Source organism: Grammomys surdaster, unplaced genomic scaffold, assembly GCF_004785775.1.
Source record: "Grammomys surdaster isolate TR1022 unplaced genomic scaffold, NIH_TR_1.0 126131, whole genome shotgun sequence".
NCBI lineage: Eukaryota > Metazoa > Chordata > Mammalia > Rodentia > Muridae > Grammomys > Grammomys surdaster.
This window is the reverse complement of record NW_021620939.1, coordinates 4,961,025-4,976,632: the sequence shown is the minus strand read 5'-3', so window position 1 is coordinate 4,976,632 and position 15,608 is coordinate 4,961,025. Positions and strand designations below refer to the sequence as shown.

General features: G+C 44.0%; 1 protein-coding gene across 1 annotated transcript in view; it reads left to right on the top strand.

The window, feature by feature from the left end:
- Rad54l2 (RAD54 like 2) overlaps window positions 1-11,988 on the top strand; it is a 99,391-nt gene extending 87,403 nt beyond the window's left edge. The window contains exons 16-22 of the mRNA XM_028756631.1: window positions 565-770; window positions 1,147-1,319; window positions 2,374-2,570; window positions 4,342-4,541; window positions 6,318-6,407; window positions 8,238-8,330; window positions 10,372-11,988. Of these exons, the coding sequence (XP_028612464.1) occupies window positions 565-770; window positions 1,147-1,319; window positions 2,374-2,570; window positions 4,342-4,541; window positions 6,318-6,407; window positions 8,238-8,330; window positions 10,372-11,366 (1,954 nt within the window). The 3' untranslated portion in view covers window positions 11,367-11,988. The remainder of the gene's footprint in view (window positions 1-564; window positions 771-1,146; window positions 1,320-2,373; window positions 2,571-4,341; window positions 4,542-6,317; window positions 6,408-8,237; window positions 8,331-10,371) is intronic.
- Window positions 11,989-15,608: the final 3,620 nt, after the last annotated feature.

Below are 15,608 nucleotides of genomic sequence, written 5' to 3'. Positions count from 1 at the left end.
TGTGGTGTAACTATAAAAGATTGATGTTTTCTGCCAAGTACCTTGAAGGCTCTGTAGCTTTCTACCAAGAGAGTGTTCAACAGTAGAGGGGTTATTTTCCTCTTTGTTTGTTTCAAGTATGTTCTGATGTAGCCTCGGCTGGTGGTTAGCTCTTCCTAATCTTCCTGCCCCTACCACCATATATTGGGACCATAGGCTTGTGCTATCACTCCTAGTATATATGAGTCTTTCATCCCTCTTAGGTATTAAAGTAAAAATACTGCACACAGTTTATTACAGACATTTCCACTCATTAAGGCACAGCACTCTGGAGCTTCTTTACTGTTTGTAGGGCTTTACCTTTTACAGGGATGAAGAATTATAGAGACTGTTGAATTGGACATCAGGGTATATGCACTTCTCAATGCTTGAGGAACAAACAGTATTTATCAGGACATAAAAATTCTTGACTTGATTGTGCTTAAGACAAGGAGTGGTACTGGAGTAGAAGTCACAGAAGGCAAAGCTTCTGAGAAAACCATCTTTAAGACTAAGGGTTACATTTTGTTGGCTTATGTTTTCAAGGGCTGGATGTTTGGGTGTGAATCTGATTGGTGCCAATCGAGTGGTGGTATTCGATGCTTCCTGGAACCCTTGCCATGATGCCCAGGCAGTATGTCGGGTATACCGTTATGGCCAGAAAAAGCCCTGCCACATCTATCGACTTGTGGCTGATTATACTCTTGAAAAGAAGATCTATGACCGGCAGATCTCCAAGCAGGGCATGTCAGGTGGGCTATTTTCGAAGTTAGTCCAGATATACTTCTGTATCAGCTTCTGTCTTATAAGGGATCAAGGGTATGAGGGGAGGAGCAGGGCATTGGAACACAGATTGGCTTTGAGTTACAGAATACCAGAAGTTCTTCCCATATCATTCTAGTTCAAGTGATTAAGGAGGTGGACCTCAAATTGTGGAATGTAGGCTTAATAGGCGCTAGTAGTTTACCATGATGTTTCCGTTTTCCAGGCTCTTCTGTCTGTCTTTTGACCTTTGTATGTGGAAGGCTTCCTTATTGTCAATTAAACCACTTTCTCTGCTGACCTTTGTAGTTGTATTTTTAGACTTTTTGATGAGTGCTGTCTTTGTTCTTATCTCTTGCCTTCTAGATCGGGTAGTAGATGATCTAAATCCAATGCTAAACTTCACCCGGAAGGAAGTGGAAAACCTGCTGCACTTTGTTGAGAAGGAGCCAGCTCCCCAAACATCTTTGGATATAAAGGGGATCAAGGAGTCAGTCTTGCAACTTGCCTGCCTGAAGTATCCTCACCTCATCACCAAGGTAAGCTTCTCATGTATGTGAAGTCCTTAGTATGACAGACCCAGCCAGTGAAGGCTTGTTTGGTAAATCTGCTTCCTTCTGAAGTGGTATTTAATACACACAACTGGGACAGAAGTATCTTTTGCTGAGCCCAGCACCTTTGGTCATTGGAGTGTTGAGCTTAGTCAGCCATGTACAATATAATCTGACAACTGTGAATCTTCCTAACAGAAGGAGCAATGGGCGCTCTCTCTCTCTCTCTCTCTCTCTCTCTCTCTCTCTCTCTCTCTCTCTGTGAGTGTGTGTTGTGTATTTGAAACAGATACTAGGTAAGAGTTGTGAACTCTTATTTTTTTGTAAGATTTTAGTTATGTGTGGTGCGGTGTGCATGTGCATGCATGTGTGAGTGCATGCGTGTGCGAGTGCCTACACATATGAGTGCCAGGTACTTATGGAGCCCAGAGGTGTCAGATCCCCCTCACGCTGAGGTTTCAAATAGTTGTGAGCTGCCCAACATGGATGTTGGAAACTTAACTTAGGTCCTCTGCAAGAGTAATCTGTGCTCTTAACTCTTAATCAGAGGTTTTTTTTTTGTTTTTTTGAGACGGGGTTTCTCTGTATAGTCCTGGCTGTCCTGGAACTCACTCTGTAGACCAGGTTGGCCTCGAACTCAGAAATCCGCCTGCCTCTGCCTCCCAAGTGCTGGGATTAAAGGCGTGCGCCACCACCGCCCGGCTGACTCTTCTCAGTTTTTGAAGAGTGCATGTATGTGTTTTATATATGTGTGAATTCATGCATCCACCATGGCGTGGATGTGGAAGTCAGAGAACAACTTTGTAAAGTTGATTCTCTCCTTCCTGTATGTGCATTCTGGGAATTGAATTCAGATCACCAGGATTTATCTTACCAGCCCATAAACTACACTATTGACAGAACATGCTTGTTTGCCTTTAAGTAGGCTTTTGCCAGTGTTGGAGAGCATCAACATCTTCTTGGTTTCAAAATAAGGCTCACTATACATCAGTTGTATTTGCAAAAAGACTGGTAATTAAACTCAAATCCCCTGTGTCTCCAGGAGCCTTTTGAGCATGAGTCATTGCTCCTCAACCGAAAAGATCACAAGCTGACCAAAGCTGAGAAGAAAGCAGCAAAGAAAAGCTACGAGGAGGACAAACGCACATCAGTACCCTATACCCGCCCATCGTATGCGCAGTATTATCCTGCCAGCGACCAGAGCCTGACCAGCATCCCTGCCTTCAGTCAGAGGAACTGGTGAGCTGCTGAAGGAAGAGTCTGGCCACTCTGCACCAAACTCCTATCATTCAGTTCCTATTTCAAAGGGAGAATCTACAGCCTGTTCCTTGGCTGCTATAGAAAGGTCTTGCTCTTGGGTCAGGTGTCAGAGCAGTTCAGCTGCCCTAGTGCTCTGAGCGGCTCTGATTCTGGCATTGTTGACTGGAGAAATCAGCTGCTGGTTTTGCCTCTCAGAAGAACCTTCTGGGAGAATGGTATAAGATGGCTTTCTTATGGGCCAGCTTTGAGTCACATGGGAATGTGTACACACAAAGAGGGTGTCTTCCTCAGAAAGTTTACTGACAGGTAGGGTTGTTGAGATGTTCAGCAGATAGAGTACTCTGTATGCAAGCCTGAGGCCTTGAGTTCAATTCCTGGAACCTACATGTAAGCAGAAGGAGAAAACTAACTCTACATAAAGCTCTAACTTACACACACATGCTTTGGCAAGTATGTACCCACATAAACACATCAAGTACACACATGCACAATAATCATCATTTTTTCATTCATTATTGAACGTTTACTATGTGTAAAGCATTCACTCATAGTCTGGCAGAGTACATTTAAGTACAAAGAATCAATGAAGCCATTCCAAATCAAATGTAGGAACACTCTTGAGAAAGAGTACCAAATGGTCAAAATGTCTTGTGGTAGAAATACCAAAAAATATAATAAAATTTTAAAAGCTCAGGAAAAGTAAGTTTCTTCAGAAATCTGCAATCAGAAGAGCAAATGTGTTGCACACACACCTGTAATCCCAGCACTCAAGATGTAGAGGCAGGAAGAGAATTTAAGGTTATCCTTGGTGAGCTTGAAGCCAGCTAGTAATATGTAAGTATGGAAGTGGTGATGGGGGGGGGAAGACACACACACACACACACACACACACACACACACACACGGGGTCGAGGGGAGGGACAGACAGATATGCAGGTGGAGGGAAGAGGAAGATAGTGTAGTGGATGGATGGATATGGGTGGATGGATGGATGGATAGATGGGTGGCCATATCTTGGTCTTGAATCAGTGAGAACTTTATTGCAGACCATCATCTAGTTGAAAGAAGGTGAACCAGAAAGGGTGCACCATTGACCATAGGTGACAGTTTGTTAGTAAGAGATACACAGCCAGTTCTCTTTCTGACTATGCCTGTGTCATTGAGACGTCTGGCTTTGTGCAAAGGCTCTTTCTGTGGTTGTTTTTGTATGGTGGTCATAACTAGAGGGACAGTATGGAAACCAACCCAAACAGGAGCCAGAAGGAACATCATGAAAAGTGGTCTGGAGGAGATAAGGACAAATGTCTAACGTACTCAGGTTTGAGGTATGTGTGTGAGAGAATTCAAGCGTGAGTAGTTGAGCTAGATGTCTCTGATGCTCACCTGAACACGTGGCATCACATAGGTGAGTCAGGGTAAACTTTCCCCTTCAGATTTCAACTTAAATGGTATCAAGAACTTGCCCTCCCTTTTATATTTTTGTATCATCTTATCTTCCTTCTAGATCTAGTTTCTGATGTAGATGGTCCGGGTTCCAGAGAACCAGATGGTATCTTCCATCTCTGAAAGGCATTCCTCCACTAACATCTTTTCTGCTGTTCAATCATGCCTCTAGTCTCCTTTAGAATGGACTATCCTTGCATTTCTTCCAATACTTCTCAGTGATAGCTAAGTCAACAGGGCATGACAGTTTCTAGTAATTTAGTGGCTGTTCTGCCCAACTGTAAATGTGCTTGTCTTTTTCTTGCAGGCAGCCAACACTGAAGGGTGATGAAAAGCCTGTGGCCAGCGTTCGTCCTGTACAGTCCACCCCCATCCCGATGATGCCCCGGCATGTCCCACTCAGTGGTAGTGTAAGCTCTGCCTCCAGCACAAATCCATCCATGAACTTCCCTATCAACTACTTGCAGCGAGCAGGAGTCCTTGTGCAGAAAGTGGTCACCACGACAGGTTCGGAATTCCTGCTTTCTCTTCTGGGAATGTTGTTTAAACAACCTACCTATTTTCCTCTCTCTCTCTTTTAAGATTTATTTATGTTTATGGGTATTCTTTTTTTTGTTTTTTTTTTGTTTGTTTGTTTTTGTTTTTGTTTTTTTTTTTCGAGACAGGGTTTCTCTGTGTAGCCCTGGCTGTCCTGGAACTCACTCGGTAGACCAGGCTGGCCTCGAACTCAGAAATCCGCCTGCCTCTGCCTCCCAAGTGCTGGGATTAAAGGTGTGCGCCACCACCGCCCGGCGTTTATGGGTATTCTTAAGTGTACCTGGTACCTCAGAAGAATATATATTGGATCTCCTGGAACTGTGGTTACAAATAGTTTTGAGCTTCCATGTGGGTGCTCTGAACCAAATCAGGTGCTCTTAACCATTTATTTTGTGTTCATGTGTGTGCCAGTGCCCATATGATCCCTGGGGATCAAGCTCAGGGTGTCAGGTTTGACAATAAAGTACCTTTATTCTCTAAGACACCTCACTGGCCCAGTGTTGTCTTGTAACTTGATTTTGTTCATTTAATAGGTGTTCATTAAACACCTTTTGTGAACACCTTCCTATGTTGGCATTATCGATAAAAATGAAGATCCTCTGATCTTGAAGAATTTACATTCTAATGAAATCATTCTGGTGAAGTCTCAGTCTCTTCCCCCACTACCCCCCAGGGGGACAGGGTTTCTGTGTATAGTCCTTGCTGTCCTGGAACTTGCTCTGTAGACCAGGCTGGCCTTGAACTTAGAGATCTGCCTTCCTCCTGTGTGCTAGAATTAAAGCCATGAGCCACCACTGCCTGGTGAAATATCTTAATATATGGCTTGAGTTTTTGTTGTTTTTGTTTTAGAATGATTGTGAGTGGAATTCTGTGAATACCACAAGGATTCTGGAACTATTACTGGAATATGGGTTTGGACTTTTAAAGTTTTCAGAGATGTGAATGTGCTGAGCTCTGCCTAAATGTTTGCAGGGTATAAAATGTCAGCTGGGCATAAAAGGGCCAGCCTGCAGAGCTAGGAAACTTGAAGTGTTACTTGCTTTTTTTGTGTGCCAGTTGTTGTAGATTGAGTATGTTAGGCCAGGGGCAACAGGGGAAGATGGGCATTTCAGCCAAGCCCTAAAGTTAGTTCCGAGTCTCAGTGACTGGGGAGGAAAACATTTCTGGATTTTACCTTTCGTTTTCCTGTTGAGAAGTATCCGTGCTATATACATTTTGATGAAAACATCTTAATTGATTTTTCTGAGAATGAAAGCAATAAGACATTTATTAACAATTTTGAAATAAACTAAACAGAACCCTTGAAATCTTATGTCTCAACTGAATCGTAAAAGTCCTTCTGCACTTCTAGGAGTTGTGGGTTAGCACCAACAAGGAAGGTCATACCACTGTTGTTGCCTAAAATGATGCAGAACAATTTATGCAAATAGTTCAGAGTGGGAAAAATAGAAATAACCATTGGGACTGATTTTTTTTTTAAACTAAACACCTTATAAATTTTTTAATTAAAGCAAAGGTAATCGATGAGCAAGGTGGCCCGATTGGTAAGCAGCTTTGGTGTTCTCGGTGTTCTTTGCTGTGACAGTTGTGAAGTTTTCTGCTTGTTTGTTTCACTGTCTTTTGATTCTAGCTCTGAAGAAAGGCTGTGGGAAAGACAGGACCTGGGGTGGGTGTGAGACTTTAAGTTTCCTTCTTTTCTTCAGTCAATCCCTGTGTCATCTAAATGCACTATCTGTTTTTCACTAGATATTGTTATTCCTGGACTCAACAGCTCCACAGATGTTCAGGCAAGAATCAATGCTGGTGAGAGCATCCACATCATCCGGGGCACGAAAGGTGAGAGAGAACCTAGTGAAGGCGTGTGAGAGTGCCAAGCTAGGAATCAGAATATACTGAGGGCTTAAGTGAGAGAGGGTACAGACAGGAATTAACCATAAGAGCCTTGCAGTTGGGAGAGACACGAGGACGTGACATTTCTGAAATGACATAGAACTTAGAGGAAATTGGTGGTCTCATGTTTCTCTTTGTTTTGCTTTTATGGGAAACCTTGGGATGACTATGCGTAAAGAGGCTAAAACTGAGAAGAGTTGTGGAGTGGGTTGTAAGCCATTTTGTCATTTATACACAATTTCCTTGGGCCAGGGTGGTAGCCCCCAGCTGGGAAATGTCTACTGTACATGAATTGGGTTACACACAGAGTTTTTAGTGTGGTAATTTTTAAAAGCCCAATATGTTAGCTGGTGTAATGGTGCATGTTTATACTCCCAGCACTTGGCTGGCAGAGGCAAGTGGATCTCTGTGAGTTCAAGGCCAGCCTGGTCTATGTACTAAGTTCCAGGACAGCCAGAGCTACATAGTGAGTCCCTGTGTCAACAAAACAAAACACAAACCCAGTAAATAAATAGACCAGTATCTTTCTGGTATCCTTACAGAGGACGATAAGATCATTGAAATAAAAACTGTGAGTAAAATAGAGTTAGAATACAAACAACTGAGCTTGTTTCCATAGTAGGTTTTGGGGCGTGGGGGGTTGGTGTTTTGTTTTTGTTTTTGTATCACCACACCCAACCTCATAGTAGTGTGTAACTAAGTTCCATTGCTGAATGAGGCTGCTCGAGGCTTTACGTTCATGAAGATTTTGCCCTAGCTTGCACTAGATCAAGTACCTTTAGGCTTAGAGCACACGGAGCCACAGATAACTCTACCCAGCCTTACCTGATTCTCCTTAGTTTGGAGCCCAGCCTTTAACTGTGCTCTCTCCAGAGCAGCGATCGGTCAGCTGTGTGTCACATCTAGCCTGCTTCTAGTACCTTACCTGAAAGCTAGAATATATTTTATGTTTTTAATTAGTGGGGAAAAAAAGAAGAAAATCTGGAATAATACTTTGTGACATGGAAATTATATGAAATTCACATTTTCTTTTTCAAGAAAGCTTTATTTGAAGTTCAGTGATAATTCAGGTGAGGCCAGTGGGCTGACCGAGCCAGTAAGATGACCCCCCGGAGACTCATTCCTGGGTCCCACATGACACGAGCAGCAAAATGATTTCTACGAGTTGTTCTCACACTCACAATAAATAAATGAAATAAAAAGATTTTTTTTAAATTTTTCTTTTAAAAATGTATTTTATACATGTGGGTATTTTGACTGCATGTATGTCTGTCTGTATACGATGTATCTGCCTGGTGCTAGAAGAGGGCATCAGATCTCCTGGAAAAGAACTGGTGGGTAGAGTACAGGCCTTGAATTCTCCCAGCTGAGCAGTAGAGGGTACTGAAGCAGTCAGACCAGGAAAAGGATCCTGCCCCAGAGCACCCAAGAGCACAGAACTTGTTCTTCACAGGTCCTCCTTCCTTCCGTCATTGCTTTGGTACTTTCTGGAGTACCTGCATTCTTTTTTAGAGGTTAAGCCCCACAAGACAGGCCCTTTTCTGTTTTAAGGATTCCAGTATTAAAACTGCCTGGTATGTGGTAAGTTAGCAATTGATGTTTATGGATCGATGAATCACCATGGACCCAGACTTCAGTTATCCTCTCCTTATTGTAGGAGGTTTGTAGGGTGGGGTAATTTTATAGGTTTTACCAGCCCATGGTACCTGGAGTTTCTCAGGGCTAGCTAGGTATATTCTATGCAGGCTTCTGACAGTCTTTCTCATTATCTCCTAGGGACATACATCCGCACCAGTGATGGACGCATCTTTGCTGTCCGGGCGACTGGCAAACCAAAGGCCCCTGAAGATGGTCAAATGGCTGCCTCAGGTGTGGTGGCCTATAGCTTTCTATGGACCTATACAGCATTTGTGTGGCTTATCTATAATTAATGTAACTTTTTGCATAGCTGACATATAAGATTTATAATTTAGAAGATGAAAAAGGGATAAGGTGATGAAAAGTAAGTTTTCTGTCCTTTTCCCAGTCAGCTATTGGTCCTCCCTGGAGGTCCTCCTTCTCCAAGTCAGCTATTGGTCCTCCCTGGAGGTCCTCCTTCTCCCTGTCAGCCATTAGTCCTCCCTGGAGGTTTTCCTCTTTTTTTGTTGTTGTAAAGATAGTCTAAACACATGGTATAGGGTTGTGTGTGCACATACAAATAAGATTGTGTGCATTGTAAATAGATATAGCTTTTTCTTTGCATTTTAAAAATAAACACTACTATACTATACTTTTCCTTTTTCACTCCCCAGTGATTGCTCATTTCTTAGTCTTTGTTCTAGATATGCTTCAGTGAAAGTTTACTATTGATTTACATCTAGGTTATTAGGATTGGCCTGTGGGTATGGTGGCGGAGGGGCACACTCCCAGAAGTAGAAATTTTGAGATGGGTGGTGTTGGTGCACACTTTTAATCCCAGCACTTGGCAGGCAAAGGCAAGTGGATCACTGTAAGTTCACTGCCAGCCTGGGCTATACAAAAAACAAAAAACAAAAAAAAACCCTACCTTGAGAAACAAAACAAAAAAACAAGCAAGCAAACAAAAAATCAGTAGGATTTTTAGTCAAGGGTGTATTCATGGCAAATGAAAAATGTTAAGGATTTCTACCAAGTTCTCCTCAATAGAAGTGGATTTGATGTATTCTCCCACCTCTGGGATAGAAGAGCTAGACTGTCCCTAGCGTTGGTGTTCTAGCCTTCACTTGTGGGCTAGAAGAAAAGAACTACTGAATATCTGTATTCTCTGCACCTAGACCAAAAGATTTTTAATTTCCCATTAATCTTCTGTTTTTCCTTGCCTTTCTTTTATATGAATCATTTGTAAGTGGAAGATACCATGCTATTTTATTCATAAATACTTAAATATCCATCTCTTAAGAGTGAGGACATTCACCTCCTAGCTACAACTTCATTATCATACTAAAAGAAAAATAATAATTCTATAATCTTACATAATTTCCAAGTTTTATCCAGATTTCCTAGTTTTCCAAATTGTCTATAATAGCTAGATTTTGTTTTTTTCTTAACTTGCATAGGCTGAATTTTAACTTCATTTATATATTTTTATCCCTTGATAAAAGTCTGACTAGTTAGCTTTACAAAAAAATTTCCATCTGGGCATGGTGGTGCACACTTTTAATCCAGTGTTCAGGAAGCAGAGGCAGAAGCAGGCAGATTTCTGTGAGTTTGAGGCCAGCCTGTGCTGCATAGTGAGTTCCAGGCCAGCCAGTTATATACATTAACGAGACCTGGCCTCAAAAAAGTAAGAATTTCCCATTATTTCATATCCATTATTTCCTAAGATTTACTTTGTAGAATTGTCTCATGTTCTTTCATGGGTAGGCTTATGTGTTAGTTTTATTGTTGCCGTGTCAAAATACCTGAGGAGAAGAATGTAAGGGAAGAAAGGCTGATTTTAGCGGATAGTCCAAGGGGATGTTTAAGTGCACTGGGAGGTCACAGCAGCAGTCTGAGGCAGCTGGTCATCGTATGTTCACAGTCAGGAAACAGTAATAAGTGCAAGCCCTTGCTCGCCTCCCTTTCTCCTCTTTAGTCTGTTTCCTGCCCTATCCCATGGAAGGATGCTGCCCACGGTTAGGATGGGTCCTTCCACCTCAGCTAACTTAAGTGTACAAGCTCCCTCACAGGCATGACCAGAGACTTGTTCCTAGGTTAGTCTTGATCCTGGTTAAGTTGACAGAATAAACCCGCACTTGTTTCTGGAATGAAAAGATTTCTGTCTTTGAGAGAGGGGAAGTTGACTGGATTTGAATTTCACAGTACAAGACTTATACTCAACAGGATTGGTATTACCTGGATGCTTCTTTTTCCCTTCCCATTCTGGTTTCAGTTACCTGTATTTTATCTGCAGGTTCCCAGGGGCCTTCTCTTGCGTCCACGAGCAATGGCAGACACAGTGCCTCATCACCCAAAGCCCCTGACCCCGAGGGGCTGGCCAGGCCCGTCTCTCCTGACAGCCCAGAAATCATCAGTGAGCTCCAGCAGTATGCAGATGTGGCCGCTGCTCGGGAATCCCGTCAGAACTCCCCAAGCATCAGTGCTGCCCTGCCTGGCCCCCCGGCCCAACTTATGGACAATAGCACCATTCCTGGGGCAGCTCTTGGAACTGAGCCATGCCTTGGGGGTCATTGCCTCAATAGTTCCCTCTTGGTGACTGGCCAACCCAGTGGTGGCAGGCACCCAGTGCTGGACTTAAGGGGCCATAAGCGAAAGTTGGCCACTCCATCTGTCACCCAGGAATCAGTCCGTCGACGGTCCAGGAAGGGCCATCTGCCAGCCCCCGTGCAGCCCTATGAACACGGGTATCCAGTCTCTGGCGGGTTTGCAATGCCGCCTGTCTCCTTAAATCATAACCTCACCGCCCCCTTCACCTCCCAGGCTGGGGAGAATTCCCTGTTTATGGGCAGTAACCCCTCCTACTACCAGCTGTCCAATTTGCTGGCAGATGCCCGCCTGGTGTTTCCAGTGACTACTGACCCTCTGGTGCCAGCAGGCCCTGTCAGTTCCTCTTCCACGGCTACCTCAGTCACTGCCAGCAATCCCTCCTTCATGCTCAACCCCTCTGTACCAGGGATACTACCCAGCTACTCACTCCCATTCTCACAGCCACTCCTGTCCGAGCCGAGGATGTTTGCACCTTTCCCTTCCCCAGTTTTGCCCAGCAATCTTTCGCGGGGCGTGTCTGTGTACCCAGGCTATATGTCTCCACATGCAGGCTACCCAGCTAGTGGCCTCCTCCGGTCCCAGGTGCCTCCATTTGACTCGCATGAGGTTGCCGAGGTGGGGTTCAGCTCCAATGATGATGAGGATAAAGACGACGATGTGATAGAGGTCACTGGGAAATAGCTAGGAAGCCCCTGCCCACCTCACTTGGGGCCCCTGGAAGGTTGCCCACCAAACTGGAAGGCAATGAACCTGGTCTTTCTGAAAATAGGGTACTTGGCAGGAGGGAAAAGAAGACAAAGGAGAGTGATTGGCCATAACGGCAGGCTCTATTGTTGTTCATTAGAAGAAGAAAAAGAAAAGACCCCAGAAACTCCACAGAGCTGTAATAGTGAGAAATCAGGGACCGAAAACAGGGATGGGGTGTGCGGCAGCCTGCCCCTTCCTTCCTGCCTTTCTTATGCTGTCTGCTTAGATGCCCACTGGAGTGTAGAAGTGTATATCCCATTCAGCCTTTGGGAATGTATCTCCCAAGAAATCTGCCTGAGTTACTTAGTTTCGCCTGAGGATGGGAGAATCAATCGTGAGGAAGATGAGGGTGGGCATGGGGAGCAGACTAAGACTCCATAGGAAGGGGTGTCTCTTTTAGGAGGTTGGAAGGAAGTGAACCAGGTCGTGTGTGTGTATGTGTGTGTGTGTGTATGTGTGTGTGTGTGTGTGTGTGTGTACGCGTGCGTGTGTGTACATGTGTGTGTGTGTATACATGTACTCATGCACGAAAGAGAACATGTATGTAGCAGAACAAGGGTGAAAGTGGGAGGGGAGGGAGGGGAAAAACTAAGGTAAACTAAAAAGAAATGAATTTATCTTTTTTGAAGTGTAAATCAGAGTGTGGTGGTTTATGGCTACTAAGTTAAACATCAAAGTGAGTCCAGGAGAAGAGCCATGAAAGCCAGTTTCCTTCTGGTTGGTGAAGATAAGGTCGGGCTAACCTGAGTCCCTAGTCCCACGTTTGTTTTTTAACTTGGGGGAAATCATGAGAAAGTGAGTGTTTCCAATCTCTTATTCTCTCCACAGTGGCCATCTCTAAGCAGATGTCCCTTTCCACGTGGGCGCAAAGTGCACTGCAGTGTGAGAGTGAGGTTGTGTTGTGGCTGGAAAAGACGTGCTTCCCCAGGACAGGGCTGAGCCCCTTGGCTGCCCGTCCTGGTGGCCTTTCCTCTTCTTCCCTTCCCCATTAGAAAGCTCCATATTAATTTATTTCTTATGGACAATTATTTATTATTTTCATTTGCGGGCAAGGGTGGTGGTGGGAGGTTATAAAGAAGATAGCAGATAGTAAAGGAAGTTCTAAAATATTCCAGGAAAAAAGGAAAAAAAAAAGAAGGATCCCAGGTAGATGGTGAATTAATTGACCAGGGAAAGAGAATTAGAATTAACTAACCGTTCAATTAAATAGCTATGTTGTGGGGGAAATGGCCTCTCAGGGAAATCAGGGAGCCCTGAGACCGGCTAGCTGGGGATGGTGAGACTCATTCCATAGAAATTGAAACTTGGGATCATGGACTTTGCTACTAGGAAATAAGTAACCTCCACATTTGGAACTATTGTCCTCTGATGATTTTACAGGCCAGTTCTCTGTTGAATGGGTAGCTGCTGGGTTGAGGAAATAGATGGTTGATTTTGAGTTGGGACTTGTCTTGGCCTCCCTAGCATATCAGGTGATCAGTATGGGCCTGTTCTGGTCCCTCCATCTTCTCTGAAGTATCACAGGGAAGCCCTTCCTCTGTAGGAGTTTTATACCTGGCTTTTGTTTTAAAAGAATATGAACACTTGAGTCATTCTGGTCTCCCTTCCCTTGTTCCAAATACCACGGCAGGGGTGTCTAGTGCTTAAACATAAACACTGGCTGTTTTCTATTATTGGTGTGTACTGTGTCTTGTAGCCCTCTGCCCCCCAAGTTTTTCCATGCAGTCCTTTGTGATGAATAACTCCTGTCTGGCTTTACTACCTTCCCTTGGCTCCAACCTGATTGGGCAACTGCTAGATCTGCCTCCTAGTCCAAAAAATATCTTAACTACTGTCTGTGACTCTTGACTAGCAACTTCTCATTGTTAGGGGGAAAGGAGGAGCTTAAAGGCAGACACTATGAGATTGTCCCAGGGACAAGGAGATAGATGGTTGATGGGGTATATGTACTTTCCAGTAACATCAAAAGTGGAACTTGAACTTTCTCTCTGTCTTCATGTGCACCCTGTCAGACACTTAACTCTTCTACTCATAGAAGCCTTAGATCTACAATTTAGCTATGCAAATTATTTTTAACAATTTAAAAATAGCAGGTTTTACCAGTGCTTTCTCAGTCAAATGTAGTCCAAGAAGCGATAGTCAAGGCATTTAATTGGAGTGGGCTCTTAGGCTGGGGCTGGCACAGTGGGAGTGAGCTAGTCCAGATCTCTAACTTGTAGAACACATACAGAACTTGGGTTACATGGACGCCTCTCAGACCTTGGAACACTGAGTTCCCAGAGCTGTCTGTGTCTGTGTGTCTATGTGTTACATGTCTCTCAGACCTTGGAACACTGAGCTCCCAGAGTTGTATGTCTGTGTATGTGCCCTGCTAGCCAGGAAAAGGGGTGTTTCTGTGTTCACAAACAGGAAATTAGTAAAAATAATTTCAGTAAGGAACTGGAACTGATTTTTAAGCTGCCAGGAAGTAAATGGGAATTCTGAGAGTTAGCACATGACTGCTGTACACTTGGTCATTCCAGGCTTGGAACTCGCTTCGTCTTTGCAGCAGCCATAACTCTAGACAGGTCTCCTGACTAAAGAAGGTTTTCTGTGATAACATGCAGCTTCTGTTGTATAAGGGTGGGGGAGAGCTCATAGGAGATTGAATTGCTTATTAGCTCCATGGGCTTTGGCAACACCCCTCCCCCCAAAAAACCTAAATATCCTGCTTTTCATGTGGCCTGGGGAAATGTGCATGCACACCAAGCATGAGCATGTGACAAGCAGGAACGTCACAAATCTATTGTGCTTAGATTGGAAACACGAGGTGGTAGGTAAGTATACCAATTTATGCTTGTAATCCTAGCCCTCAAGAAACTGAAGCAGGAAGATTATTTTGAGTTATGTATACAGTGAGACAGTGGGAAAAGGCAAAGGTCAGGCCCTGCATATTTTCTATTTGTCTTTCATGGAATATTTTAAGGGTCTCTCAAGAAGTCGAGTCACTCTGGTGTATTCTAAATTCTTATTATCTGTAACACTACTAAATGATTCAGGATGACACTTAAAATATTTGATTCCCTTAGGTCTCTATGTGCCCTCTAATGGGGATGGAGTAGCTATTCAAGAAAGTAAGTGAACCATATTAGGTCAGGTTCTTCTTAATGGCTTATCTCTGAAGTCCTCGCCCCTTGAGTTATGCTGTTTAAGTATCTGTATTCCTGGCTTAAAGATTTTGTCTGGCCCTTGGAACTCTTCTAGGAATTAATGTGTGGATCATATATTTATGACTTACAACTAAAAATGAAGTTTCCTACTCTGGGAGCATGTAGCAAAGAGCTGGGGTATGTTTTGCTGATTAGTTGAAACAAAAGGCCAACCATATAGGTGAGAGTACCAGAAGCAAGCAGTCAGTATCTTTAGGTGTGACATCACTGCTCTGGAACTGAGTCCTTATCCATGGGGGAAGGTTTTCTGGGGCATTACATTCCCTGTTCCTACACAGATCTTTTACTTCCCACTTCCCTTTGGTTTCCACATGTCCAGGTCTCCTGAGCCATTGTTTTCTGTGCATTCAGCTAGGTTGCTCTTTCCCCAGTATTGCTGCTGAGAGAAATCACCCTCCCCCAAAGGATGACTTCCTGGCTCCTCTGCTGACTAGTTCCCAGGAAATCAGCACCTTAAGGCGAATCTGAAAAGTGCTGAACTGCCTATTGCTCACCTTCAGACTCTTCCTTTTCACTGACTCTTCTTCTGCCCCTGTGTATTCAAATTGCTATAATCCCTCAAAGTCTGTTCTGTGCCACTAGCTTGGCTCTAGGCCTTTTATGAATACCTGAGTTCTATGATGATGAACTAATAAGCAGGCAGTGTCCACCCTCTTTGCTTTTCAGGGACCCAAGCCTGCGCCTTTCCCCTGCCACGAGTCTGTTTGCTATAGTCATCTAGTGTGCTGGGGAGAGCGAGCCAGGCAGGCTGCATAATCTACAATGTAGAGGGCTGAGGGAGGTTTGGGCACTCTCTGCTACCACTACTAGTATGATATTCAGACAAGAGGGGACCTTATACTGTGACCTGACCCAGGACCCTCCCTGGAAGAGAGCTCAGCCCAGCTGTGTTTGAGTGAGTGTGTGTATGTGTTTGCATGTGTGTGCTCATGTGCACTGTGGTGTAAAATGACTGTTATCTGGTTGT